Genomic DNA, 26,857 nt, shown 5'->3' on the forward strand with positions numbered 1-26,857 from the left:
AATGGAAGCAGGGCGGGAAAACGTTGTGAGGTATGGCATTCACTGCAGTCAAATGAAGCATTCAGCAGGGGATTGTGTTTGTGATGCGTTCTTGGGTAACTGAACATCGAAGCGTCTTGGCTCAACTTCTTCCCACGCGGTGCATGCGGTAGGTATCTCCTTCCTGTGCCGTTGCATTACGATTCAAGACATGCAAGCATACTTAACTATGAATAACTTAGAGCTTTACAGAGGATACGCAGCGAGCACCAATGAATCCTCACGAGTGCCGCTTTTGGCATCGCTAGCATTCACTGTCAGCCAACCAATACGCCTGTGCATTTTACCAGGGGCTCTAAATGGCTACAGTGGCGTGGCGGGGTTCCTTTCGTGCTTGTCTTAGACACCGGATGAAGGGAAGGGAGCTTGTGAAGGGAGCTTCCCCTATAACACCACGCACGTTCCTTGACCCGCAGTGACCTCGGCGAATATTTGGCATCGATCCCATGACCTTTGACCCGGCATGGGAACCAAACCGTCAAATGGTATTGTTCTGTTTAACGCGCTCTTGTGTGTAGTTCGGTGAACTGTACTGAAAATTAAAGCAATTGCAGCTCAAAAGTTATCGGTAGGTTCATTTGCAGGTATGTAGGTGCAAATTTGTTTATACGGAAGTGTTAATTCTTTTCTCGTAAAAACGAAAAAGCAGAATCCTGAAAATTCCGAACGTGCTTTGGTAGCTCACTGTGGCTTACGCTGAACATCAGTCGAATCGAATCGAATTTATACCGGTAAATAAATGAAATGCATCGCAAACGCTTTGGTATCTGGACTAAACAACCCAAATACCGCGTAAATAATTCGTTTTATAATATTTCGGAAACTCATACCTAATTGATGAATAATACCGCATCGTTATTTCTGTTTAAATAAGTTGTTGTAATAAGTTTAATAACTTGTTTAAATAAGTTGTTTAAATGTCTGGCAGCTGAGTGTAGGGTGCAGAATTTCGACAGTTTAGTCCAAAAGGATGCACGGCTAAAACGTTTCGTTGTTTGGAAGGACCATTCCTTCCGGCACCGATAGCTGTCTACTGAAAGTCTGAATATCGGTACCTGTCGGCGCCGTCCCGTCCTTGGAAGGTCGTTTTGGCACGAACCTGTCCTCCAGTGACGTAGCAGTGACGTCACGGACCGGGCACGGACAGGACGGTGAGCGGACGGGGTTTCCGCGTGGTAGCCATATCTTGGAACGGATGGACGTGGTGTCGCTGTCTGCAGTTTCCGGCCGGAACGGATGGAAGTGTGGAAAATGGAGCTGGTGGAAACACCGTGTCGACGTCTTGATAGATTTTGGGTGCTAGGAAACGGTTCTATTTTGTTTGAGAGGTCAACTATGACGATTGATTTCAAACTTTTAACGATTGATAAGAGTGGCCATAGACCCGCAATACGCATGAATGCATCTAGGATCTTTTGTATCGGCGACCCAAAATTATGCGATCTCCCCAATATAAATGAATGCCATAAGGTATATGTACAAGGACCTCCTTCTCACGCACTTCTTATTTTATAGGGTTTTCCCGGGCTTTGCCAGAGGCCGAATGGTCGATCCTAGGTCAAACCTGGCATGTTACCGTAAGAGCTTCGGAAGTTTTTTTTTTGTGTGAAAATGTAGCTCTGTTATGAAGCACTCTGTTATGAAGCTCTCTATTGCGCGCCAATTTGTAAAGGAGATGTTCAATTTGGGAAATTTGACCCTTGGCCTTCGGTGATCTCACTTTTAACCTGAAATGGTTAAAACATTTGGTTAAAGCATTTCTTTCATATTTTTATACCTTTCGGACGCTACTTATGAGTCGTCGCTAAGTGTGACTCAAGACAAGAGTAAATAGGGATCAATCCCTCAATTACTCTCCTAAATTTCTTGCTCAATTACTCCCACCACCACCATGCCACCACCGCCGCCGCCATCACACACCCACTCAAGAACGCACAACTAAGACGGCCAGCAAATCCATGGGAGTGTAGAGGGGTGCCCTGCTGTTAAATTCGATTTTCGCTCATTGGTGAAAATCAGAGCCACAGCTAGTCGCAGTGGGGACAGGCTGAGGACATACGGAGACCGGTTTAGTTCACAAAGAAAAGCCAGTCGGCAAGTGTCACTTTGCCAATGTGCCACTCACCAAAGAGACACTTTTGGGAACGCTGCAGTGGAGGTATGTAATACATAATAGGGCTATATGACCCAGCTGTGGGGACGCCCTTCCCTTTCCAGTAGGTGTCACTTAGCAGCAAAGGGGCTCTATATGAACTGGGCCCAGTCAGCTAGCGACGGCGGTCGGCGGGCGGTAGACGGCGGACAGACAGCGGCCGGGCGGCAGGCAGGCGGACAGTAGACGACGGGCAGACAGCGGCCGCGGCGGCGGGCGGCGGGCACGCAGTGTGGCCCGGTGACTCGTGGTGATCGCACGGATGGCGAACCGCTCCCGCTCGAGATGGAGCGAGCTCAAAGAGTCGCGGCACGTACGCTTCTTTCAGACGCCACTGGGAATCCTGCACCTCGTGCTACTGGTGAGTACCTACCCCGGCGGAGTAAATGCATAGGCTGTTTCTTGTACGTTTAATTTTACGGTACTTCTACGCGCGGTTTCACAAGGCGTCATTTTAACTTTTAAGCAATAGTTAACCAAACCCAGAAAATGATGGGAGGTTTATGTGGTGCTAGGTAGTCGGTCGCTCTCACCAGTCAGTAAAACTAATTACTAGACGGTTTGTATGACTAAGGAGGTTTTTGTTATCGAAATGTGTCTATAAACATGTCGAAGCAATTTTTAGATTGCTAGCTAGGGCTGCGGAGTCTGAGTCGGAGTGGGAGTTGGAGTCGGTCGGAGTCGACAGTTCTGCCCGGAGTCGGAGTCGGAGTCGCGAAAATCTTACCGACTCCGACTCCGGACTCAGTCCGGAGTCGCAGTTAACGCTGCATGGCTCGACGTCATGCACTGCACCTGTTTGATTGACGATACTGCACTGAAACTAGATTTTGTCGAAAAAAGGTAATTTTTATGTTTTGGACGAACGTTTTGAGAGAAAGAAGCAGTAGACGGTGAATGCCCCTGGCCCCCCCCTGGACCTGCTTTTTAAATCTGTGTGTTATTTTTAATGCATATTTGCAACGCAACGCCAATTTGGAGCGCACAAGGGATCGTTTCAGGCAAGATAAAAACATCTCCATTATGAACTTCAATATCATGATATGGGTATTAATAGAACCGTCTGGAGTCGGAGTCGGAGTCGATTTTTGAAGCCGGAGTCGGAGTCGGGGTCAGAGTCACCCTAATATCCATCGACTCCGCAGCCCTGGTAAGTTATCTTCCTCTTGTTTAAAAAAAAAAATAGAGCACTGTGCGATAAGAATCTCTTCAAAACATTGTAGCATGAACTACTCATCCCAGCCCTGCCTAAAGACGCTTTTTGAACCTATTATTGCAACAGCGAATACGTTTTACAAACGACTTGTTCTTTACTCATGATGCGCCATTCACGTGATTGTCACGTTTGGGCCTTTGGGTGTTACTGCATGTGCACTCGCAAGGCCCAAATCTATATCTCAGGAATGGCTGGATCGATTCACGTCGGTGTATTCTATCATAATTTGCGCCCTCGCGCTCAATACAATATTCAATAAGACGTCATTCTGATGCAATATGTGCTACACAAAATGCAGACATGCTGCAGATTAAGTGTTCGAGCTTGCAAAATATTTGAACTACTTGGACTTGCACATTGCCAAGTTCATCCTTTTTGCATATTTCAAAGCCCGTTTGATCTCTAAATCTCCTCACGTTGCCCAACTGCGTTCCGGTCTGCGTCTTTCCTCATCCCTCATCCCATATTCACGATGACGTCACTACCGTTTCCGGCCCCAGAATGCATAAGAACACCCTGTCCGGCGACAGGCATTCGGAAGTACCCGTCTGAGCCGATGAGTAAATCCCATCCCGAGAGAGTAAAGCGGCTCGACGCCCCTTCGACGAAGCTCGCTAGACAGAGAAAACCGGTTCTGTGTCGTCGAGCTCGCGATGACTCACGGGCGGAACCGGCGGAATTTCTTCACGCGTCAGGGGAAGGCGGCGGTCGGAGATGCCTGGGAAGGATGCTGCCCTCGCGCTCAGACGCTCGACACCGACCTTGGGGCTCTCTCCTGTCCAGTGCACTTTCACAGCTGGGTGAGCACCGGATGTGAGCGGTCAATGAATGTCACGGGACAGGGCGACTGGAGAATCGATACACAGCTCAGGCGAAAGCGGCGTCTTTTTGCGATGGATGCTACGCGACACGGTTCATTGCCTTACGAAAGCAATCGTTTTTGGTGTTATTGTTGTATGATCGATTGGCGTTTCTTTCTCAAAGCGTATTATTCAGCCTATACTTCAGACACTAAAGAGATGCGTGGTATGTTTAAGTTGTCCATGAAAGAATTCGAAGGTCATTTACATAAGTCCCGACGTCTTGTTCCACCTTGAAGAAGCGTTTTTGTGGGCGGATGAATGCATTAAAAACAGCGCAAACGAATCCGTCGGTATTTGTCATTGTTCATGGTCCGATTGTTTGACCACTTTACCTACGACATTGTTCTGTAAACCTGACTTAACCGTTTTGTTTTGTTGACTGCTCTTCGTTAACGGTTCATAGCCATTTGCTGGTCCAATGTTTAAATAAAAAGTATGTAACGTTTCAGCTGCACTAGACCATTTTTCATCAGCTGGACGCGTGGACAAGACTCAAAGAGCTCAAAAACTGCTTAGATGCAGCTGCGTCTAAAGGAACGCGGGTGGTAAACGGACAGGGCACTAAGTAGCAAGTCGATCTGTTGAAAGAGAAATAAACCTTCTTTCATGGTCTTCCGTAAAAAAGGCAAGCAGTTTTTCCTCATTACCTACTAGAGCATCCACGCTAAAGACAGAATTAAAACTGACAAGATCGCTAAAGCATTGTCGGAGTTAAATTTAGGACTCATTTTTATGACATTTGAGCACAACGCCTGCTCTGAAATTTCAGCCAGGCATCGAACAGCTGTATAACTCAGCAGCTCTGCATCCGCTTTTCCACCAATACCATCGTCTTCCAACAATACCCTCTCATACGCTGATTTCAGGCGCTGAACGTGCTCTGCGTGTCGTTCTCGGGTCACTACCTGGGAATGTACCGGGGCGTGCACCTGCCGGGCTATGACCTGTTCCGCCCGGAGGCCTTCTTCGTCATCTGCTGCTCCGGATGTCTGATGGTGACGGTGCTGCTGCTGTTGACGGTTCTGGCCTCGTCAGACAGTCATCAGATGCTCTTCAGGACAGTCGCGGTGAGTGGAATGTCACCAATGGAACGTCTATCACAGAATGTTGAGAGGGCCGGACGTGCATTTGTGGTATGATATTGAGCCATTGAGGTGATAGCGAGGTAAGGAGAAATGTAACATTCGCTCTCATTATCACTAGACAAATGATCGGCATCAGCAACAATGCGCGATGGGAAATAATTTCTTCATCTGAGTCTTTCCTTTCGCCTTTGTAGACATCACTCACAATGGCGATGTTATGTTCTGCCAAACGGCCGCCCTTCATTTCCCCTCGCCTCACTGGCTCTCAGGAATACACGCACCTCTGTTGCCAAACCATGTCGAACATTTCCGGCGCCCATCCCAGCTGTCCCACTCCCAGTCGTCCGTCCTATTCCGCCCCTCCCCGCGATGTGTCGACACCCATCGCTCGCGCCTTCCTCTTCCGTGACCGAGCGTCTGGAGATAGCGCGTCTTGGCCCGGGGCGCAGACGGCTCCGCTGGAGCGTCTTCCCGTCAGAGGAAACAGCTGGAGCGTGCAGAGGAAGCCGAGCAGAGGCAAAGACCGTGCACAGAAACAGTGCAGATCACAGATGTGAGGGCACGGTAGCTGAAAAGGCATGTTAATTTACGTGAATGCTGACAGAGTGGAGCTGCTTAAAAATGTATGACTCAGTGACTGAACGCTCTGATTACATTTTTCTCGCTAGATAGTTTGGATAGAAACTTTTAGAACCATAAATGTTTATTCCATTTTCTTGACAGTGTAAGGGAAGGACTTTCGATCGCGTCATTGTCTGCACATCTGAGCATATGTATCGGCTTCGCAAACAGCTCCGGTACGTCCCTGTCCTTTGCACGTCTCAAAGAACGCGGCGGTGCACCCCGATCACAGGGCTGTGTGCACAGAGCACCACCGTGCACCGTGCACGATCACACTCGTTTCGTGATCTGTGCAGAGGACGGAAGTTTCCGCGGAAACCGCGATGGCCAGATTTCCTGACGTGCTGGCATTTCACTGCTGGAGCTGCCGTGACTGGAGGATGGGCGAATGGAGCGGGAGGCAGACAATGGGCTGAGCCGCTGACCGCAACCGCCTTGTTGCCTAGGCCAACGCCATGAAACGGAACATGGATTTAGGACGGCTGCTATTCATGGACAAGTCGTAGTTGCATGAACGGTTATGACTTTCCCGTTTGTTTAGCAAAACCGTTCTGGCTTTTGTCGGGTGGAGATCCGTTTAGTTATTGACATTTAACAAAGGAGTTCATGACTACCAATTTATGTGTGAAGTGTAGATACGCTTACTTATTATAAATGATACTTGTGACTCATTTTATTCATCGACGACCTCGTTCCACCCAATCAACTAGCTCCCACAAATATCGCATTTCGCATCCATATAAGCGGCAGTCTGTCACAAGTGTATTCGGAACGAACCTATTTCACTATTTCAGGTCACTGGGCCTTTCCCATGAGAGCAGCTACCTGTCACAGTTCTCTTGGCTACGGCTATGATCTGTCAGTCTTCGAGCTCGTTTTATCATAGCCTGACCATTCTGCTGTCATCATCAAATATTTAATAAGCTCGAACATCCGTAACTCTGAATCGCGTCCGTGGGAGGGAATATTTCGGTCGCCTTCATGACACTTCAGATTTATATGCGTTTATTAGTCCGGAAAGATATTGATCCAAAAAGGCCGCGTATCGATTTCAACGTAACACAGAAAGGCCTGCTATGTGAACCTCTATGGACCTCTCCCCTTATCCATATCGTGTTGAACCTCTTTCCCCTTATTGACCTCTGCCACTCTGACCTCTGACCTGACCTCTGTGACCTTTTTGACAGCCGGAGCTGGCCTTTGGCGGCATGTCCTGTCTGTGGCTGGTAGCCAGCATTGTCTACCTGGCGGAGATTGTCGGCAGGAACATCGACTATCAGCTGCGGGAGCCCGGATTCCCGCTGAAAATTCTGACCGCGGTAAGTCGGGGGAGGACTAGAGGCACACAGATCTGCAGGGGTACGATTACGGACGCACGTTTAGCATTTGAAATGTAACCACTTATTGCCACTTGTTGTCTCTGCGTCAGCGCGAGGTCAGACTTTCTTCGCGACTACATTGTTTTTCCTTGTAAGAGTGTAACTTGCGTCACCAGTGTTTTATTTGAGGGTACACAGGCCCGCCAACAGCCATTTACCCCGATTTGGTTGGTGGATAAATCTAACTCATGTGTGCGTAAGGAAGGCCATGCTTTATATTTGGACCGCTGTTAATGTCAGTGTCGTCAGTCGTCACTCGATGATATAGTTACGACCAGCATATACTCGGCACGCTAACAGCTCATGCGCCGACATAGATTTGTGTCGCAGAGTAAAATGCATGGCATACGCTTAAAGGGACCCTCCCACCTTCAAAAAGTTAATGAATTGACATGAAAGTGATGTCACTCGGTTCAGAAAGAGCAAAAACGAATATATACCAAATTTCATCGAAAAATATTCACCGGTTTTCAAGATATTAGACTTTTACTTTTGTTTACTTTTTGGGATCTCCGCTGTTCCTAGCGACTTTATTTGAAAGTGCGGCATTTGTTGCGCGCAAAGCAGCATATACCGCCGCGTGCTACAAAACGTTTTAGTCAAACATTTAACGGACGTTCGAAAGCCTGATGACGTCATCAGATTCCCGTAATGGTTAAGAGATAGGGACCACGCTGGTCCCACCCTGCAAGTAAAGGGAAGAAATTTCTTGAACACCATAAAGCTGCGGGGGTTCCGACCAGGATAAATGGTGGTTTCTGAGCCTGGCCGCAAACTTGGCTATCTCAACTCAAAACTAATGTTAAGGTGGGAGGGTCCCTTTAACTGTAGATGTTTACCAAAGGACGAGTCAAGCAGACTTACGACTCCAGTCAAATCCGATTCAAATGTTGCCGCTCAGCTTACCTGCCGATATTTTGCTTCCAATTGTAAAACTAGTTCATCATTTTACCTGTAACTTGATTTTGTAATTTCTGTGTCTTTACCTGTGACCTGGCATGTGAGTTGACCTGTGATGAAGCGAGTGTGACCTGACCTGTGACCTGACCTATGACCTGACCCGTGAACTGACCTCTGACCTGACATGTGGCACATGACCTGACCCGTCTGTTTCTCACCCGCCCCTTTTCCAGGTTCTGGCTCTGGTGGCCTCCTGTCTCTGCGGCGCCCTGTGTCTGCTGTCCCGCCGACAGCGGGTCGGAGCCGTCACTCTGAAGATGAAGACGGCCTCTGCCGAGCTGGGGCGCCGCTCCCGTCCTCTGACCATCGAGACCGGTGCGCCGACTGTGGATAGCACTCCTGTTGAAACAACCAACGGTGCGCTGCTTCGGTCCGACCACCGTCGACTGGAGAGGGCGCCCAGCAGTCCACCGTTCGTCGGACTGGAGACGACCCCCTTCCCATTCGCAGGAGTCCCCGTCTCTAGTTCAGCGGTCAACCTGCAGATTCCCTCAGAAAGTGTGCGTAGATTGACCGAGAAGACGCTGAGTCAGTCCATCAGTCTACACCCAGAGTCCTCACCTCGCCTATCCGTGGCTCCCACCGTACCTTCCCCCTCCTCATCACCACCGATGCCGTCTTCGCCAGAATACGCTCGCGTGTCGAAACCTCCCCGACGCGCGTCGGGCGACTCGACTGACTCCTCATCGCCTCGGACTCGTCCACTGGCAAGCTCGGCGACTGAGCTGGGTGGTGGGAGAGGTCGAGCGGCCGGTCTGCCTCCACTGCCTCCCGCACCACCCGCTGCGGGTAGGGTAAAACCACTGAGTCGGCCACCGGCAGTGCCGCCCGCCTCCAAGAAGCCTTCCCAGCTGCGGACTCGCGATATGCGTCGGTCAGTGAGTACACCGAATGATGTGGACGAACCGCTGAATGCGGATGTTGATGAACCGACATTCGCTAGCTCAGGTCATCTGGATCAAGATCCAGCGAATTTGACGTTTGAGCAACGTCGGAAGATGCTGGAACTGAAACATGCTGAGGGAAGTTGAGAGTTCGTCTGTGACTTTTTGACATTCTGAACTGAAGGCTCAGGGAGTTTAAACTGGTGCACAGTAACTTTGGTCGGTGACAGTGACAAATTTCGTCATTGGAACCCGTTCGGGACCCGGCCGGTCGCGGCCTCAGCCGTGGGAACCGCAGGTATGCGGAAAGACAGGAGACACTCGACTCGAGAGCACGACCAGCACGGGTCGGGAGGAAAGCACCTCACGTGGCGGCCTGCGTAGGTCGCAGGGAGACATTCCCGGTACGGAGATTTCCTCTCATTCATGGTATCCCTGACCTGTATTTTCCAACTCAGCCACAGACTGTTGGAGTTAACTCACGTCTCACAATCTAGCAAAGTGAGTTTCAAAAGAAAGGAAAATCGATTTGACCTCAAGTCCTTGAAAATATCATATTTTCGTACTTTTATCTTTGTTTTAGAACGAGTGAAACGCATCCAGCTACATATTTCATCTCCAGCATTAGATGACCGTCTTATATCAGATGGACACACTACAAAGAACCATCACTTTCCTGCCAAACAACATCCAGGGTCAACCCTCTCGATCCGCGCCACCAACTGACAGACCCCGGCGCCTGTCCCTATCTTCATCTGTCCATGTGTGGGAGGGGAGCGACGCTGTCGGCACGGAGTCCTGATGACATCATGACCACGGTCGGTCGCGACGGCGCGGCGACGGTGGGGTAGCCTGAGGTCACTCAGCGGCGCCGTCTGACCGCGACCGTCTGGGGTGAACTCATCAACTAGTAGCGTGTCGCGCGTCGGATACTTTCCACACTAGTCCACGCGGGCCACTGTGATCATCGGTGGTTTAAAGTGGACCACACAAGCTCATCGAAGTCCACAGTTGTCTTTATGCACCCCCCCCCCCCCCTACAGCGATTGGCAATCCACATAAGCATGCTGCTTCATTCTTTAGCCAATCTTTGAAAAAGTAGGTAGTTGTCCTGTATAAAGAATAGAGACCTGATTCAGCAAGGGTTATGGGGCTCATTTCTTGACGAGGCCTAGGCTGCGGCCGGTGGCAGACAGCCTTCACTAGGCTGAATGATTTAATGGGATCATGCATCGCGCCCTGAGTCACTTGGCAAACATCTTACAACGATTTAGATCTGTTTATACCCGAAGGTTGTTCCTGGTATACTTGGGTGGTCAATCTTAATTAGCATGAGTGAATACGGTGTTGGTTATGTAAGTTTTGGCTGGCTTTGGCTTGATCTGTCCTGCAAGGAATTCTGTTGTCACTTGTCAGCAACCAAATTTTCCTGATCTCCCAGCCTCAGAAATGTCCGTACAGTGATTGTGACGCTGCGTGTTGCTTGGAAAGCTCTCCCGCCTCTGACCCGTGCCAGTCGCATTCCGTGTCATCCCCGGTCGTCACGGATGGTCACAGGGCGTCATGTGTCGTCACGGGTCACGTGTGTCACGACAGTGCGACCCGGCTGGTGAGAGCTCCCGATCTTAGGCGTTCGATCACGCTTCCTTCCACGCGGCGAGGGCACGAAGCGATAGTCGCGCACGTTTTGTGCGATGAAGCGCATCCGCGGAGAGCGTGAGATTGCGACGCTTTTTGGGTCAGCTTCGCTAGAGGTGCAACCCAGCGAGAAGAGGTCTGTAGTGTGTTCATTTGCGTGTGTGTACTGTGTATTGTTATCAGGCGATGACTGATGTGTCATTATGTTTATATCATGCTTTTACGATGACAGTAACTGACGAGTTGAGAGGACGCTGGGTTTCGTCAAAGCAAATAGGTAGACGCCTGTGTCATGATCTACATTATGTGCTGTCGAGAATGTTTGCGAATTTAGCCGCTGTGTGGCAAATAAATTGATGAGCTCCGTAGCTTTAGATCGCCTCTTGACTCATACGTGCACGCTACTGTTTATGTATGTTTAAATGGCCTTGCTGGCTCTCGTCTAGTTTAGGCCTGTAGTTTTTAGGCACACAGCACACGACCAAAGTCTGCTTTGAACAAGGATGCAACGAGTGATGATCGATGTCTGCACTTATGTCGCGCTATTTATTTTGTAAAGTAATGGTACTGTGGTGTTATGTATTGTGTGGTGCAAAATAGTTGAGTATTATGTTGATGGATGTGTTTGTATTTTAAAGACATCTTGCTGGCTGTTGCCTATGTACCTATGTAAATATTTAATTACGCCTGCCACCTCGCTGCGACAAAAACTTGCCCTTATACTGCCGAATGCACATGCACAATCTGTTTTTGTAACAAAGTGCTTTGTAATAAATAGCAACATTTGTCACTGTGCTCCTTTTCAGGACCAGTCGAATGTCCCACTTCGCTGAAATACGGGATGTTAGGTTTTGTTAATTTTATTCTGGAGTGGAACTGCATTGAGCAGAGCGTTTCTCAAGCTCAGAACTGGAGCATTCAGCCCACTACATAAGACGTTCACAGGAAGTGTTAAAAGTTTGAACAACGGGTTTGCTATTATTATCACATTAGCTGCAGTCCCACTATCGCTTCTCATCAATTTATCATGTCGCGAGGTCTCGGCGCTTTTAATGTGTCAACCACGAACTACATGCTATTTTCGCTCATCACCTCCGAGGCAATTGTTAATTTGGTGGGAAGATTCTAGCCACACGAAGTCTCATTTCTTGCACTGATGAGCAGGATTGCAACAGGTCACATCCTGACAAGCATGTTTGGTGGGAGTCTCAGCAACTAAAACCATGTCGCAACTGTCACAACTTATACTTTTCGGTCTTGTGCCATGATGCTAGTGATTTCGACACATAATATTTCCACAATTTATGCTACGGGTGTGCCCCAAAAATGTACCCAAATTACATGACAGGGAGCATCTCAGCCATGACACTGTCCGCCGGGTCAGGTCGCCGGCCCTCCCACGCCCCTCATTCAGGTCACGTGCGGTTGCGGTGCGGCTCGTGTCAGAGGTCAAAGGTCAGGGCGACCCCCACCGGACACGATTTGGTAGCCGAGGTCTGTGACGTCAGCCGGGCGTGAAGTTTTCCCTTCACCATAGGCTTCACACACAAACCGGCCGAAGTTCATGCCAGGATAGCCCGGCTTGAAAGTGCAAAAATGATTAAACTTTGCCCTCAATAGATTCATTGCTTCATTTTATAACTAAAAACGTCCGTTATTAGGACTCAATGAAGGTAAAAAGTACTCAAAATCGAAGTTTAAGAAAATGCTGTCCGAGCACAATCTGGTAGCATCACGTGACCTCTTTTAAGCAGAATGTATATAATTCAAGGATGTTATTACACGATTGCTGCCTAAAACATCATAAATAATACGCTTGTAACATTTATTGCTTCTGTTTAAGTCATAACATTGCAAAACGCAAAGTTTATCATGGTAGTCACGTGACCAAAGGTATAGCAGGGGTTGGGACAAGCACTCAAAGCAGGGTTACTTTTACAGGAAAAGTTGAGAGGGGGAATAAAGTTCGGGGCAAAGGCGGATCCAGGGGCATCTGAAAGGGGGGTGGGCGGCAATACCATTAGGTTTTTCGTTAGGATGGAGCCCGCAGAACCTTACCTACCCCCAAATCCTATTCTTTCCTCGGGTTTCAGCCACTTTATTTTGGAAGGTTGCCAAAAAATAATTTTGCTAAAAAATATACGCACCTACCTTGGCTGTAAGGGGCGGGGGAGGTCCCAACTTGACTGCGCCCTTGCAAATGCCAATCAGTAGTATCAACCTATCAGTGGTATCAATAACTAGTAGGTATACCCCGGCCAAACATTAAGTAACGCCTTTCTAAAGAGAGAGGTTAATCCGCGCCCTGATTGGAGGTCATTTTGGCCTCCATGTGGGTTTTCTTGAAAAGCGAAAAACGGCGGCGCGCAGCGCCGCCAAATTTTTAGTACCTTACCGGGCATCAATTTGAAACCTTCGCACAAAATTTCAAGTCTTAGGTCACCTTAGGTCAGGAGTAATTGATGTCAAACTGTTCGAGCAAAAATGAGCAAAAAACATGAAATTCTTAAACGCTCACAAAAGCTACAGTTAACGAGCAATTCCAAAGTTCTTTGTGTGGTCGTGTATGTAGAGAAACGACGGCGCTACAAAACTGCAACCTCTACAACTACAAGGTGGGCAGTGATATCCGAACAAAAACTAATGAAGCACAAAACTTGAATTATTACTATTAGTATTAGTGAGCAGTGAAAGTTCCATTGGGAAAGCCGGCTGTGATGAGGTACTTTTTTTTTGCGCCCTGCTCTGCATGCAAAGCAGATGAACGTGAATGCTGCATAAAGAGAAAAGTCATTTATTACTCAAAGCTTTGATGCCTATGGGACAAAAATAACGTTGTTTTTCCTTCAATGATTCCGGTTTGGAGGATGGTTAAACACGGCCATTGTCATATTGGGACAAAAAATTTAGATGTCTGGCCTTGGCGTCGATGAAAAAGTGAAAATAATCGTGAATAAATGGGTCGTTTCTGAGAAAGAACACAGAATATAAAAGGGGGTCCAAAAGGGGGTCACCTTCTTTTTGCGTCAAAGGAGGGGCCATGGCCCATTGCCCCCCTCCCCCTGTATCCACCCTTGGTTCGGAGAGGTAATCCCGTCCCCCGCCGGTTCCTACGCCGACGCCTGTACCGATATGTCAGTGATTGCGAAAAGACGGAAGAGACAAGACAAGAGACGGTCCCACCGACTATCCGATCGGTATCGGGTCAAATCTGGAGTTCCTGCTGCACTGAACGTAAAATGGTTGGATGGAACCGAAAATTGAAAATTAATAATTATCTTTACGCCAGCAACGTTGATTGATGACGAGAATCTGATTAACGATGACTATAGAATCTGAATAGCGAATTGATTGAAAATGGGCTCCAAAATAAATTTGAAAGGGGGAATTTCCCCCTTCCCTCCCTAGCCGTTCAGACACGATTTGAAAGGGGGAGCGGAATTTTCGAAGGGGGGAAATTCCCCTCTTCCCCCCCTTTAAAAGTAACCCTGACTCAAAGGATTTCAAGTTTTTTAATTAAATTATATAAGTTTCATGATGAAATTGATAGAATGTATTTTTTCCTAATGAAATACAAATTTTCGTATGTAAAATATTTTCCTTATGGGCGAAATTCTCCATATAAGAAATGTCAGTGACGTCACCAGGGCTTTACTTGGGCTTTACTCAAAACATCGGACCTACCTGTTTCTTATAGGTATCTTGGGTCAGGGTATCACGGCTGTCGGGGCTTATGAGCCGGCAGTTCACTCGTCGTCAGGACAGGTAGAGTTGCTAGTCCAGTCCCGATGGTTAGACTGAAACGTTACGCACTATGACATTTGTTTTAGAAACCATGTTTCTGAGATGTTGCAGGGTGCGCTGCTTCAATAAATGTAGGTATCGTATTTATACAGTCAAGGATAAACAAAATGTGCTAATAATATTTAGCTCAGAGGCTTCTGGTTCTCACTTGGTAGGATAAAAAGGACGGTTCCATTTCCTGGTCTTCGTCATGTAAACAAATCCTGATAGCTTACGCTTTTATTTACTAGCGTTACATCCTTTATAGCTGTAAGTGAAAAGCTTCACGGTTCACTGTTGACCCAGTTCCTTTTTTTGCGAACTGACATTAGTTAGGTATTGATTACAGCATTTGATATTATGGACATGAAGTATATATACACTTTACTCTTTTTGACTCTTTTATCAAAAAACGCCCCCACCCCCACCCCCACCCCCTTCCGCCACCGAGACGCCCCCTCCACGGAAGCGTCCTTACCTGAATCAGTCGGATGGCCGGGAGCTATTTTGGGCCCGGCCGCCGCCCGTCTAGGGGAGCACCCCCAGCAGAGGAGCGGAGCGGCGGGCCACGTGCCGTGTGTGGCCAGTCGAGCCGGGGCGAGGCACGTGCCACGTGTAGAGAGACGAGAGCCCGGCATTGACGAGTGACGGAGCTGATTGGAAGTGACGGGTAGTGAAGAGAAATGACAGGAGAGAGGAGAGGAGTGGTGTTTTGACCGCCGGGGGAGAGAGGGTTGAGAGAAGGAGAGCGGAGTTCAGCAAACAGTCAGGTGAGAGGCCACACAGTTCAGAGCTCGTTCAATAGGGGTGTTTTAACCCATTAATGCCGGAATTTTTATTTTTTGATTCTTAAGTTGTCCTTATCAAATGTTAGCCACACGGGTCCCAGTAAGAAAACTGTGCAAGCTTAAAAAAATTGTTCCATCGGTTCTCAAGTTATAAGCATGGGTCATAAATGACCCAACCGGCATTAGTATAGTCACAAACAAGGAGTCATCACGAAAACCAATCTAGCTAGATACCTTATTGTGTATACTGTATAGCGGTCTCAGCCAAACAATATTAAGAGGCACTGCATTGCAATGCTTTGCAACGTCTCATCGGCGAGGCCGTTGGTGCCGCTGGCAGGCCTGTGGTGCCATTGTTAGGCCTCTGGTGCTCCATAGGCTTGACAGGCCTGTGGTTTCCCTGGAAGGACTGTGGTGCCCCTGGGCCCTGACAAGCCTGAGGTGCCCCTGACAGGCTTGTGGAGTCCCTGACAGGCCTGCGGTGCCATTGCTAGGCCTGTGGTGCCCCTGAAAGGCCTGTGGTGCCTCTGGCGTGCCCGTGGTGCCCCTGCTAGGCCGCTGGTGCCCCTGGGTCCTGGCAGGACTGTGGTGCCCTTAATAAGCCTGAAGTGCTCCCGACAGGCCCGTGGAGCCCTTTACAGGCCCAAGGTGCCCGTGCGAGGCTGGTGGTGCCCCTGTGAGGTCGATGGTGCCCCTGGTAGGCCTCTGGTGCCCCTGGCAGGTCTGTGGTGCCCCCTGCCCCCTGGCAGACCTGTGGTGCTCTTGCTAGGCCGATGGTGCTCTTGCAGGCCTGTGGTGCCCCTAACAAGCCTGTGGTACCCCTGACAGGCCCGTGGTGCCCCTCGGCCGGCCGAGTCGCCGGCCCGCCCTGCGTCACGGCCCCGCACGACCGGTCCACTCATGATATCATAACATCGCAACACTAAGCCTGTGGTGCCCCTGTCAGGCCTGTGGTGCCCCTAATAGGTCGGTGGTGCCCCCGGGCCCCAAGGGAGGTCATAAGTGACCCATATGACCCCTCTCCTTTGGATCCGCCACTGTGATCTGATCACAACCCCCAGAAATAAATAATCGTATAATCATCAAATGCTTCCCTTGTAGGTATTCAACATACGAGAAAATTGACAACACTATTGCCGGCTGGGTCATTTATGACCCAATGATATTTATCGAGGAAAAAAACTTATCCGATGGCGACAAGAAGGGCAAAATTATACATCATGCCCTTTTCAGACAAATTTCAATGCCAGGTGGACGATCATTGAACAGATAGTAAAGTGCAAACACCAGTATAACGCCTTATGGGGCGACTAACGGAGCGAGCGAGAGGGTGGGCCTTGCACGTGCGAAATTGCGAGGGGGTACCTCCAACTGACTTGTGCACGGCACCCTACTAACCGGTCTCTAGCGATGTGCCAAATTTGGGCACAATCGGCCCAGCCGTTCTCGAGATCTGGAAGCGGCACCCTGCACGTGCGCACGTGCAAAATGGGTCCCAACTGACTTGTGCACGGCACCCTACTAACCGGTCCCAAACTGTGTACCAAATTTGAGCGCAATCGGTCGAGCCGTTCTCGAGATCTGGAAACGACCCCTGCACGTGCGCACGTGCAGCAGCACCCCAACTCTGGCACATGGATATGCAGTGCCTAGTGGGTGCCTACCTACATGCCAACTTTGAGCGCAATCGGCCAAGTAGTTACCGAGATATTGCAACAATTGCAAAACTGACACCTCTTCGTTTTGCACGTGGCACGTGCATAAGGGGTCACCCACATGCATCGGGAATAGTCCAATACTTGGTAGAAGGAATGAAGCTACCCTACAAAAATTACCGCATGTAAATCGGTCAAGTGGTTGCTGAGATATAAGCCTCGCAAAAGCGTCCGCACGGCCGGCCGGCCGGCCGGCCGGCCGGCCGGCCGGCCGCTCATACTCAGAAATTTCCGTTAATCTAAGGAAAGACTCCGCTCGCTTCGCTCGCTCCGTAATAATATAATATTACTTTTTGGGGCGGCGCGCCATTGCCAGTGACCGGCGACTGTGCAGTCCCGTCGTCTTTGGCTCCAGAAACTTCAGTGGACGAGTTCACACAAGTTTTATGCGGCTCAGACGCTCATCACTGAACCCACAAATCCAACAAAACACACGCACAAGTTCCTCAAAGTGCCACTTGCCTCCATTGAGAAAAAACATTAAGATTTTGCTTTTGGGTCATATATGACCCAAGCGGCATTAATGGGTTAAAGTCGGGCTTAGATCGGGTCAGGGCTGCTTGCAAACTTTAAATGTGAGAAACGACGAGTAATATGTGGCTTGGGGTCGCTGAGACGACAACCCCCAGCATTGCTATGTTTTAATAATTAATTCCGTCGTTTTCCCATGTGCCGTAACCGCTGTTACCGTTCAGCTGCATAGAAACTATATATGACGAAACGCCGGACGTCACGTGGCGGGGTAGACGGCTCGATGACGCCCCGCCGCGCGTCGATGTCCCACTGGGCGATGAAGCCTCGATGACGGATGACTCAGAGCGATGACGAACTGCGCGATCGGTAGCTAGATGCACACTGCACAGTACATACACAGCACACACTCGGAGACATGCAGTGGCACAATCACCAAACTATTGAAGGGCACGGTTAGACTGATAGATCTTCGAGACTTGCCGCGTTGTTCTGTCTCACTCTCGTGGTCATTGAGATGTTTATAGTTTTGAGAGCGGATGACGGTATGTGAGAGCCTAGTGAAGAGGACGCGATGACTCATAACCAAGCAGCATTTGTTTGTTAATAAGCCATTCGAAGTGCTCCTTATATATTGGAATGATGTCACATAAACGGTTCCATTGGCATTTATTGATTTGATACTGTGTTGATCAAATGCATACCTACTTGAAGTACAGGATAGTACCTATCGTAATGGTTGAGAGGAAAATAGAAATAGCTCATTGCCGTAAGTGTACATTTTAATGTACCGAGCATGCAAGTAAGCATGATTGCCTTTTGACGACGAAGGACATATGCGCTACTAAGGAGTGCGTCATTTGGACACATATAGACACAAACGCCTCATATACCAATTTCAGAATAGCCTCATAAACACATTCGCACCGGACATTGGAACTTGGCTTGCACACTGCACAGCATATAATGCAAAACTACCGCCAATGCTTATAAGAACTGCAAACATTGACAAGGAAAAAGCTCTCTTCTGCAGCTTGCAAAATGTATTCTTGCAGGTGCAGTGTGAACAGTGGTGAAGACAGCTGCCAGCTGCGTGACCTTCCTATACAACATCGGCCGTGAGCGCATCTTCTGTGTTTATACCCACGTACGTAAAAAGCAGGTCCGTTGATGACAGTCCTCGGTGTTTGATAGAAAAATACATTTCTAAAAAAATGTGTTTGTATGCGAAAGCAACATCGCTACGCCGCTATGCGGGCTGCACATTTACCCCATGAACATCCGATAGATTGGAACAAAGAACCCCGAGAAATGATGTGGTTTCCTGTGTGCAAGGTCACGTGACCGGAGCTGTACAGCTGGGCTCCAGGGTTCGGCACCATCAGACCAATGTGGTTTCTTTGGTGGTCAGCGGAGAAGGGTCGTAAAAGCGGAGGCAGCGCGCGTCACAGTGACAAATGATTAAATGCCTATATAGCCGTCTACATCGTCCGGAAGTTACCGAACGATAAAACGAAAACGTTTAACAAAAGCACCTATATTGAGACTAAAACGTATACGTGATCATTGGCTATTATCACTGGTTATTATCACTTGGTATATTAACATTTATTTGAATAATTAAGTCCGAGAACATTTTAAAGTGTCTGATCTCTTGCTTTTGCCTCAGTTCATCTAGAAGCCCATCATTATGCTGCAAAAGTTCTCTTGACAAATATCGAAACGCCATTGTGCTGGTCTGCGGCTGGTTATCGACAAAAATAAAAGACTTGATGCCCGGAGACATCGCAATTGCGCGATAAAAATGTCGACGGCCGGATCCATCCACCAAAATAACAACCCGCAGCCAGTTGCCACCGTTTTTCCGTTTTCCACTCCTCAAGCATTACACACCCGATGTTTAGGCTCTACATATATATCATATTACTCCAGCCATCTCTCATAGCGCACCTCCCGTGCCCCGTGACCTCGCCACCATGTGGCGTCTCTCTGACACACCGCGTCACCGGATCACATTCTCACACTTTCTCGTCCTGTTTCCTGGGCAGAAGTGCCGGCGGAGCTCCGTTCGCCGCCGTCATGCTGCCAACCGTCAGCCGGCGGGTGGCAGTTCAGCCGACCCGGGGTCAGCTGAGGTCAGAGGTCAGCAGAGGCGGCGGCTCGAGCTGCTGCTGTCTGTCCTGCTGCGGCTGCTGCCGCTGCTGCGGCTGCTTGAATTTTGGATTCCTGAAGACACAGCTTGGTCTGCTGAAGATAGCTGAAATGGTGAGAGTTCTTGCTGGGCCAGTTCAAAGGCTGGAGCGTGACCTATGTGGGAGCGCGTTTGAACGGATAAGCATCGTGGGAGTGACCCTTAATTCGGTGTTCGTGATAGACGGCTCTGCAATATCAATGCCTGCTGAGTGCTGACGGATATCGTTATTCGTTAGTTCCATCGTGACTGACAATAAGAAGTACACCGGAGCCAGCGTAGACCGAAAACAATATATCGTTCATTAAAAGGTGCAGCTATAAGAAAACGTTTGATAAGACAGAGACCTCCCTTCCTACCAGCCCTCCCAATAAGTTAACCAATGTGTTCTTCGGCAGGCGCTGGGCGGCATCTGCCAGGCTCTGCTGGTCAAGTACGGCCTGGGCTACTCGGCCTCACTCGGCCACGGCTACTCGGCAGTGCTTACCACGTCCAGCGCGTGTCTCTTCACCACCGGGGTCCTCCTGCTCTGCTATTTGGTCTCCAGCACGTCCATCGCACTCGTCAGACAGTCGCTCTTTGTGAGTGCGGCGTGGGAGGGAGGAGTTGTACATTATTATATCGTGACCTGTCGGTTATGAAGTACGCTCGAATGTAATATAGGTAGAAGGGATATACATATATACCCCGACCTTCCGCTTTCTAAGGCTTTCACGGATAAGGTAAAAATAATGACAGCGCATTCCGTAAAAATAGTTTTGTTAACCTCAAGTCACGTCATTAGCTCACTAATTTGGCGCATATAATCTAGACGCACAAACACTTGCATCATATATTCGGGCCTCGGGGTATGTAGTATACGTATACATTTGTAGTATATACTTGTATTTGTAAGCAAGTAACATATGGTACTTACATCTTGTGTTTAAATTTTAGTTTCCTGTCCCCTCTGCCATCCAGCGTTTCTCCTTCCATTTACAGGAGACGCTGTTTAACGGGATCGCCTCTGTGCTGTACGTGGCGGCCTCGGGTCTGCTCTCGTTTACCGTCCAGTCGGTACTGTGGCCCCAGTACGTGGTAACGCCGTACTTCCAGGTGTACCCGGCTCTCACTGCCGCATACGTGAGTAAAACGGGGTACAGACACTGCAGTAGACGTGTTAGTGAATGGGTGCCGTGCTGCTCTGTTCCGAACAGCAATAATATTTTGATCAGCATACTAGGAACTTCTCTGCCGGTGATCGGGTACATTTTTTATGCATGCAAGCATGGAACGTTACTTATGGATAAGTTATGTCTGTCAGTATCAAGCTTCCACTGAAGTTAAAAAGGCGAGAAAAAGTCTCGAATTTTTTGTCGTCTTAGTTTTATTATAGGTCGGGTTATCAGGAACCTTTGACAAGTGGCCTTGAGCGGGAAATCAAATTGCCACTTTGTATGATACCTAAAATACAAAAGATAAGCCGTCACGCCTATCATTCACTTCCTCATTGTAGGAAAAGATAGACATGTTTTATCAACGCCAATATCTATAGACTAGTCCCGATAAGCTGTTTGGCGTGAGACTGCCAATCGTGTTCGGTTTAATTCTCCCGAAGTCCCGACATTATGTGTATGTCACGAGGTTCCAATTAAGCTCGCTCTTACCGGTGGGACCAATGCTAAGACTGTCCGGTTTCCTGTGTTTCAGTGTCTCGGGATAGCCGTGGGCCTTGTTCACGGCTACGACACCTACCTCGCATACCGCTGGTATCGTGGCAGGCAATAGCACCGAGCTGAGGATGTGCTACTTCGCAGCCATGGAAGTGCTACGGTGCTAATTGATATTTGGGTGCTTTTGTGCTCCAGTTTGGAGAAATTGAGTGCTGTGTTGAGAGTGAACCACGGACGGGTTGAGGGTGAACCAACCAAGAAGACGACGGAACGATTCTGTCGATTTGTATCGGGCATATACCGGTGTTTGATGTTTTTAAGGCTTTAAATTGTTTGACAGATGTAACCAATTGGACAGTGGACATGTTCACTGTTCATGGTTTATTTGCGTGATGTTGGCACGGTGTGTGCCCTGTGCCGGCTCGTAGCAGGCTAGCAGCAGCACAAGAGGTGCTATCGAACTTCATTTGAGTATGAGAAATGGATGTGCATGCGCTTGAATGGCAAGTGGCCGAAAACGGTAGCGAGCTGAGTCTCACGATAGATAGAGCGTCCACGAAAACGTCCTCATATAGAAAAGGGGAAATCGAAATGATCATGCTACCGGACCGGGCGGTAGGTTATTATGAGTGATTCCTTGCAGGCATGATATTGAGAAATTCATTTCCTCGTTGTCTCATTTGGGAAAATTATTGTGGATTCCCAAATGTCACACTGCCAGTAATAAACGGTACGATATCTAAGTTGATTTATTTTGATGTACTCGCTCTACCTCGTGAAGTTAAAACTCTAACTGGCAGCACCTTAGAATACGTGACGTCGACAAATATGATGCAGCCGAGACAAACAAGCAATCCATAAGTGTGAGGGCCGGCGGATTTGTAATGGTCTATAACATTTTTAACAGGGATTTTTGAAGGTAAGTTGATTTTTGCTAATGTGTTATGCTTAAAGTAAAGACTGTCCATCATTTGATCAAAGAATTACGCATTTTTCTTCTCGTAAGGTTTGCACAGCTGACAGCTAGTTGGGTATCATCTTCTGGCTTCAGCTTGCTTTACCTTTTTTCCTTAGATTTTCAGCAATTTTCTGTCGATGTACATTTGTACACTTGATCGAATGAATGACATTAGTGTTTGTCTCCTTTTAATTTTACTCTTTTTAATACTTTTGTTCCTTCAAGCCTTTGAAACAAGCATTATATGGTTGCATAGCCGTGTAACACAGAATTTGTTCATTCAGATCAATACAAATAATGATAATGCAACTCCTACTGTTTGCTCCAAGGATTTTTTTCATTTTGGGATATGAGAATAGATAATTTTGCTTTGCAAAAAAATGTCAAATGATTTCACCATTACTGTCATCCTTAGTGTTCATCTTCCTTTAAAAAATGCAAAAATGTTAGAATGATAACACTTCCCCACATTTTTTACAGGAAGCCTGAACAGTGAGCAGTGCCGTGAAGAAAATTGACAGCATGGCTGTAAGTTGCTTATTTTTATGCATGCTGTATTTCTATTCATATTCCTAATTTTAAAGTATTTTCATCAGCTGTAAATCATATTCATATAGACAGGGCTGTTTGGTGTTATTTGACAAACTGGTATGATTTTGCTAACTTCTATTGTCATTTATTTTTATCAGTGCAACTACATGCCTCACTAGCTTCCTATAAAAAGGAATGCAATAAACACCAATGCATGTGTTTTAACATGAAATCTTGTGTCTTTCACAGCCTCAAAAGGGAAAAGTTGGCACCAAGGGCCAGAAGCAAATCATGGAGGAAAATGCCCAAACACTCAACTTCTATAGGATTATGATCCTGGGCTCCAATGGGCTATTCCTCATACTCAATGGGTTCATCTTCTCAGAGTTTGCCACTTTTGAAATAGTAAGTTTGCATGTCATATTTCCTAAATTGAAGCCATGATAGATAATCTGTGAACTCTAAGCATCATGCTCTGATGTCATTAACTAATCTGTAACTTTGAAAATTGAAGTGCAGCTGTTGCTGTGAGCTCCAAGGTCATTGCTCTTAACTACTTGCATCTCATGTGACTCCAATTTTGTCCACCAGGTGGCATTTGTGCTGGTTGCTCTGGTTCACATTGGCTGCTACCAGTTCCTCTCATACATGGCCAAACCCAAGTACACCATGTCAGGCCAGCTAGCTGATGGAGGCCTGGATCTCAACATTGAGTCAGGAGTGGCAGAGTGAGTACTGGGTGGGGTGTGCTTGGTGGTTTTGTCTTGGGGAGGGGAGGGGCTGGGAATATATCCCTGAATAACTTCAGAGCAATGTATTTTAAATCATTCTGTTGCATGGTTTAGTATTTGATTCAATCACACACAGAAAAGGCAAGGTACACCTACCCCCCCCCCCCCTCCTGGTAACTGGGTAACTGGTAACTGGGAGTTATTTGCTGGAGCAGTGGGGATTGCTGAGGGCATATGCCTTAGTGTTAATCAGATGGACGCATCCACATAGGAATTTAACATTTCTTGTGTGTAGACTCCAAACCAGAGGGATGCTGAACCTCCATTTAACTGATAAGACTTTTTCATAGAAATTATAGGGCTTCTTCAATCCATATTGTATTTGTCCTGTCAGACGTCAGTACTTTGCTGTCAAAGCCGCGGTACCTATAATTCCTTTTATATTCATTCTAACAGTGATGCGACCAGAAAGCTGTAATAAATAGTCGCACGGAGAAACTGGCACGTCTGCTTTTGCTGCGTGTATAATCGCAACCAAATGATGATGCAAAGCGTCCAAAAATAACAGATCTATGCTGCCTACATTTAGTATCCCTTTCTCCCTTTTAACGAATTCTACCGAATTAAGCGAAATGGTCTCTTTCCAACTGTTTATAGGTTCATTTTACAATTGATATCTAATGATACAAACAATACATCTTACAAGAGAATTTACGATGTGTCCCACGGCACGCTCGGGCTTTAGTGGCGCCACCAAGTGACGGATCGAATCAATTATGCTTCCGCTTTCGGCCGCTGGTGCCGCCAATTACGTGCCACCAATAAACTCCTTCCATGATTTCGTTGTTTTACTTGGCAGTTAGCACCACACTATCAGTCAATCACACACACCTTATTGTTTATTATCTGCCAGACTTAAACTTGACAAACTGTAGGTCGCTTACACCTCACCCAGAATATATCCCACTGACCTCTCTCTCTCTCTCGCTGCGTTTCAGACACGTGAAGGACCTGATCATAGTCACGTCAGGATGCCAGACTCTAGGGCTGGTGTCACGGTACTTCTGGATCCTGTGGGCGTTCGTAAGTACCTTCTTGACGGACAGTCGGTTGGAATCAGATGCGGTGTATTCCACCTCGATTGTAGTTTCTTTTAGGCGTATCTGGATCAGCTGAGTAAGTCCCAGTATTGATCGTAAGAGCGGACCTTACACCATGCGCTTAATCATACGAACCGATCCTGAATTCGATTCGAGCACATTTAAGTAGTTTGACTTATTTAAGTAAGGCATTGTCGGTTTAGCAGACCGCTTCTCAACATCTGAGGCGCAAATCGAACTTAGCTACGTTTTGCAATGCTTATTCGCTTTTCAAATTATTTCTCTACCACTAAAAATTTAAGCCATTTATATAGACTTTAATAAAAATTTCGTTTCATTTCATTCTCCAAGGTGCCTGTGCGAGCCTTCCAGCTGCTTTGGAAGAACGTGTTGGGTCCGTATTTCTTCGCGCCTGCGCCGGAGGAACCTGAGGTGGATGAGAAAAAGCAGCGAAAAATGGCGAGAAAAATGCGCTACGCAGCGCAATGAAGTGTGCCAAGCTAGGCCAAAATTTGACACTGTTTATTGCTTTGGTGACGGAAATACATGGCAGCAGTGGAAAGCTGGTTCTGGAACATGCGATTAGCGCTGTTGTGGAATTATTGACGATTAATGGAAGCTGCGGGGTGGTCAGTACAAAGCAATGTGCTGTTTGTGATTGTGCATAGCACTATGTTCCGATTCTAGTGTATTTGATTGGACGAAAGTCCACGGATTGGGTTTGGGTTCTCTGCTGATTTATTTATGTGTGCAGGTGACGTAGGCTTCTGGTGTGTATGCTTAGAACTTATGTTTTGTTACGGATATGTAAGGCCCGTCATATTCTCCGATCGCCAAATTCATACTACGATACGGCCGATTGAAAATACGTCCCCTGCTCGCGTTTGGCTTCATATGCATCACTCTTCAAAAGCCATTCGTTTGAAATACAGTACTTCTTACATGAAACTGTCTTGTAGATATATTGAACAGATATGTAGTAAAGAGCCAGTAGCCTACGAATATATTTTGTATCAATTGTTTCTTGAATATATTCGTAGGCTACTGGGCACTGGCTCTTTACTACATGAAACTGTCTCTCCCACCGCTCAGAGCATTGACCCTTCTTCTCGTCTTTGTTTCCGTTTCGGTTCTCCCTTTGAGCCCCGACTCCTTAGTCCGTTCACCTGTCTGTTACGACCGTTGAGTTGACGCCTGGCAGGCTGATAGCCTTCCAGCCCCCATCGTCTAACGCTGGGTCGTCCAGCGGTCCCGGCTGCTGGCGCCCGGCCCGGAACAAAGCGACCCGTAACCGGGACGAGGTTGGAGTTTCGGGGTCACCCCGCAGAGCTGGGCGAGAGCCAAGGCGACCCCGCTGGGATCCTTTGCTGAGTCACGTGACCGGTGAACTTGGGCTACTAAGTGCCAAGAAAAGTAGCCAAGCTGTTTTCACCATTAGAGCGCCCGTTGTTGTTTCTTGCTGCTTCTGCCAAAACTCGCCTCTGGCCCTTTGTTGTTTTTTGTTGAATGGCTTTTGGCATTTTGTTTGATATTTTAATGTATATCAAAATAAAATTCATGTAAATTTACAAACGTCATGTACTTCTCTTTGGTTGGTGCATCACTAATCTCTACTTTGTGCACACTTTGAGACAACACATGCAGACTTGTAAGCGATTCAACTCTGATTGAATCGATTCTCATGAATCGCTTGAAAATGCCGACTCACTGTGATTGAGTCGGTTGAATCACCTCTTGTCACCATATGAATCCTGATTGAATCGGTCACACATGGCAACTGCAAGTGATTGAATCGGCAACTCATCGATTCAAGTTGATTCAATTAACAAAATGATTCAAGCACCATGTGCTGGAAATTGAAGTTATGACCATATTTAGTACTATATTATGTGGAAATATATGTGGCATTTGCATCATAGTCACACACAATGCACTGCAAATTTTTTTAGGTATTTTGTCAGTATTATAAATGCGCATAGCTATCAGTATTGAAAAAAAAAAACATAAAAATTTTGTTTTAAGTTTTTAATCAAACTGTAAACACAAAATTATACATAAATGTCAATGCATGAAGATGAAAAAATGAATGTAAAGTTTCTT

The 26,857-nt window shown here is 47.5% G+C and overlaps 3 protein-coding genes across 5 annotated transcripts; all 3 read left to right on the forward strand.

Moving 5' to 3' along the window:
- Positions 1-2,342: 2,342 nt before the first annotated feature.
- On the forward strand, positions 2,343-11,627 carry LOC122389709. The gene is made up of 4 exons (XM_043381994.1): positions 2,343-2,552; positions 5,137-5,337; positions 7,164-7,295; positions 8,489-11,627. Exons 1-4 carry the CDS (start codon positions 2,454-2,456, stop codon positions 9,344-9,346), a joined length of 1,290 nt encoding a protein of 429 aa, XP_043237929.1. The 5' UTR covers positions 2,343-2,453; the 3' UTR covers positions 9,347-11,627.
- Positions 11,628-15,164: 3,537 nt separating this feature from the next.
- Positions 15,165-22,180, forward strand: LOC122389710 (protein singles bar-like). Its single transcript, XM_043381996.1, has 5 exons — positions 15,165-15,390; positions 19,643-19,859; positions 20,184-20,366; positions 20,767-20,907; positions 21,475-22,180. Exons 2-5 carry the CDS (start codon positions 19,674-19,676, stop codon positions 21,550-21,552), a joined length of 588 nt encoding a protein of 195 aa, XP_043237931.1. The 5' UTR covers positions 15,165-15,390; positions 19,643-19,673; the 3' UTR covers positions 21,553-22,180.
- A 92-nt stretch (positions 22,181-22,272) lies between these two features.
- LOC122389712 (transmembrane protein 208-like) lies at positions 22,273-26,325 on the forward strand. Of its 3 annotated transcripts, none has more exons than XM_043381999.1 (6): positions 22,273-22,356; positions 22,876-22,923; positions 23,176-23,331; positions 23,518-23,654; positions 24,656-24,740; positions 25,109-26,325. In XM_043381999.1, the coding sequence occupies exons 2-6, from the start codon at positions 22,918-22,920 to the stop codon at positions 25,244-25,246; spliced, it is 522 nt and encodes a 173-aa protein (XP_043237934.1). In that variant the 5' UTR covers positions 22,273-22,356; positions 22,876-22,917; the 3' UTR covers positions 25,247-26,325. The 3 variants fall into 3 exon arrangements, with proteins under 3 accessions (XP_043237934.1, XP_043237935.1, XP_043237936.1); XM_043382000.1 differs by having other exon boundaries at positions 22,279-22,438; XM_043382001.1 differs by having other exon boundaries at positions 22,310-22,324.
- The last annotated feature ends 532 nt before the right edge of the window (positions 26,326-26,857 follow it).

Source organism: Amphibalanus amphitrite, unplaced genomic scaffold (genome assembly GCF_019059575.1).
Source record: "Amphibalanus amphitrite isolate SeventyFive unplaced genomic scaffold, NRLGWU_Aamphi_draft 000369F_arrow, whole genome shotgun sequence".
Taxonomy (NCBI): Eukaryota; Metazoa; Arthropoda; class Thecostraca; order Balanomorpha; family Balanidae; genus Amphibalanus; species Amphibalanus amphitrite.

Excerpts from the sequence above, each read along its gene's own strand:
- LOC122389709 (XM_043381994.1), top strand. The coding sequence starts at position 2,454 with ATGGCGAACCGCTCCCGCTCGAGATGGAGCGAGCTCAAAGAGTCGCGG. Across the intron at positions 2,553-5,136 it reads TCCTGCACCTCGTGCTACTG|GCGCTGAACGTGCTCTGCGT; the intron begins GTGAGTACCTAC and ends CGCTGATTTCAG. Across the intron at positions 5,338-7,163 it reads TGCTCTTCAGGACAGTCGCG|CCGGAGCTGGCCTTTGGCGG; the intron begins GTGAGTGGAATG and ends CCTTTTTGACAG.
- LOC122389710 (XM_043381996.1), top strand. The coding sequence starts at position 19,674 with ATGCTGCCAACCGTCAGCCGGCGGGTGGCAGTTCAGCCGACCCGGGGT. Across the intron at positions 19,860-20,183 it reads TGCTGAAGATAGCTGAAATG|GCGCTGGGCGGCATCTGCCA; the intron begins GTGAGAGTTCTT and ends GTTCTTCGGCAG. Across the intron at positions 20,367-20,766 it reads TCGTCAGACAGTCGCTCTTT|GAGACGCTGTTTAACGGGAT; the intron begins GTGAGTGCGGCG and ends TTCCATTTACAG.
- LOC122389712 (XM_043381999.1), top strand. Across the intron at positions 23,332-23,517 it reads AGTTTGCCACTTTTGAAATA|GTGGCATTTGTGCTGGTTGC; the intron begins GTAAGTTTGCAT and ends TTTGTCCACCAG. Across the intron at positions 23,655-24,655 it reads ATTGAGTCAGGAGTGGCAGA|ACACGTGAAGGACCTGATCA; the intron begins GTGAGTACTGGG and ends GCTGCGTTTCAG.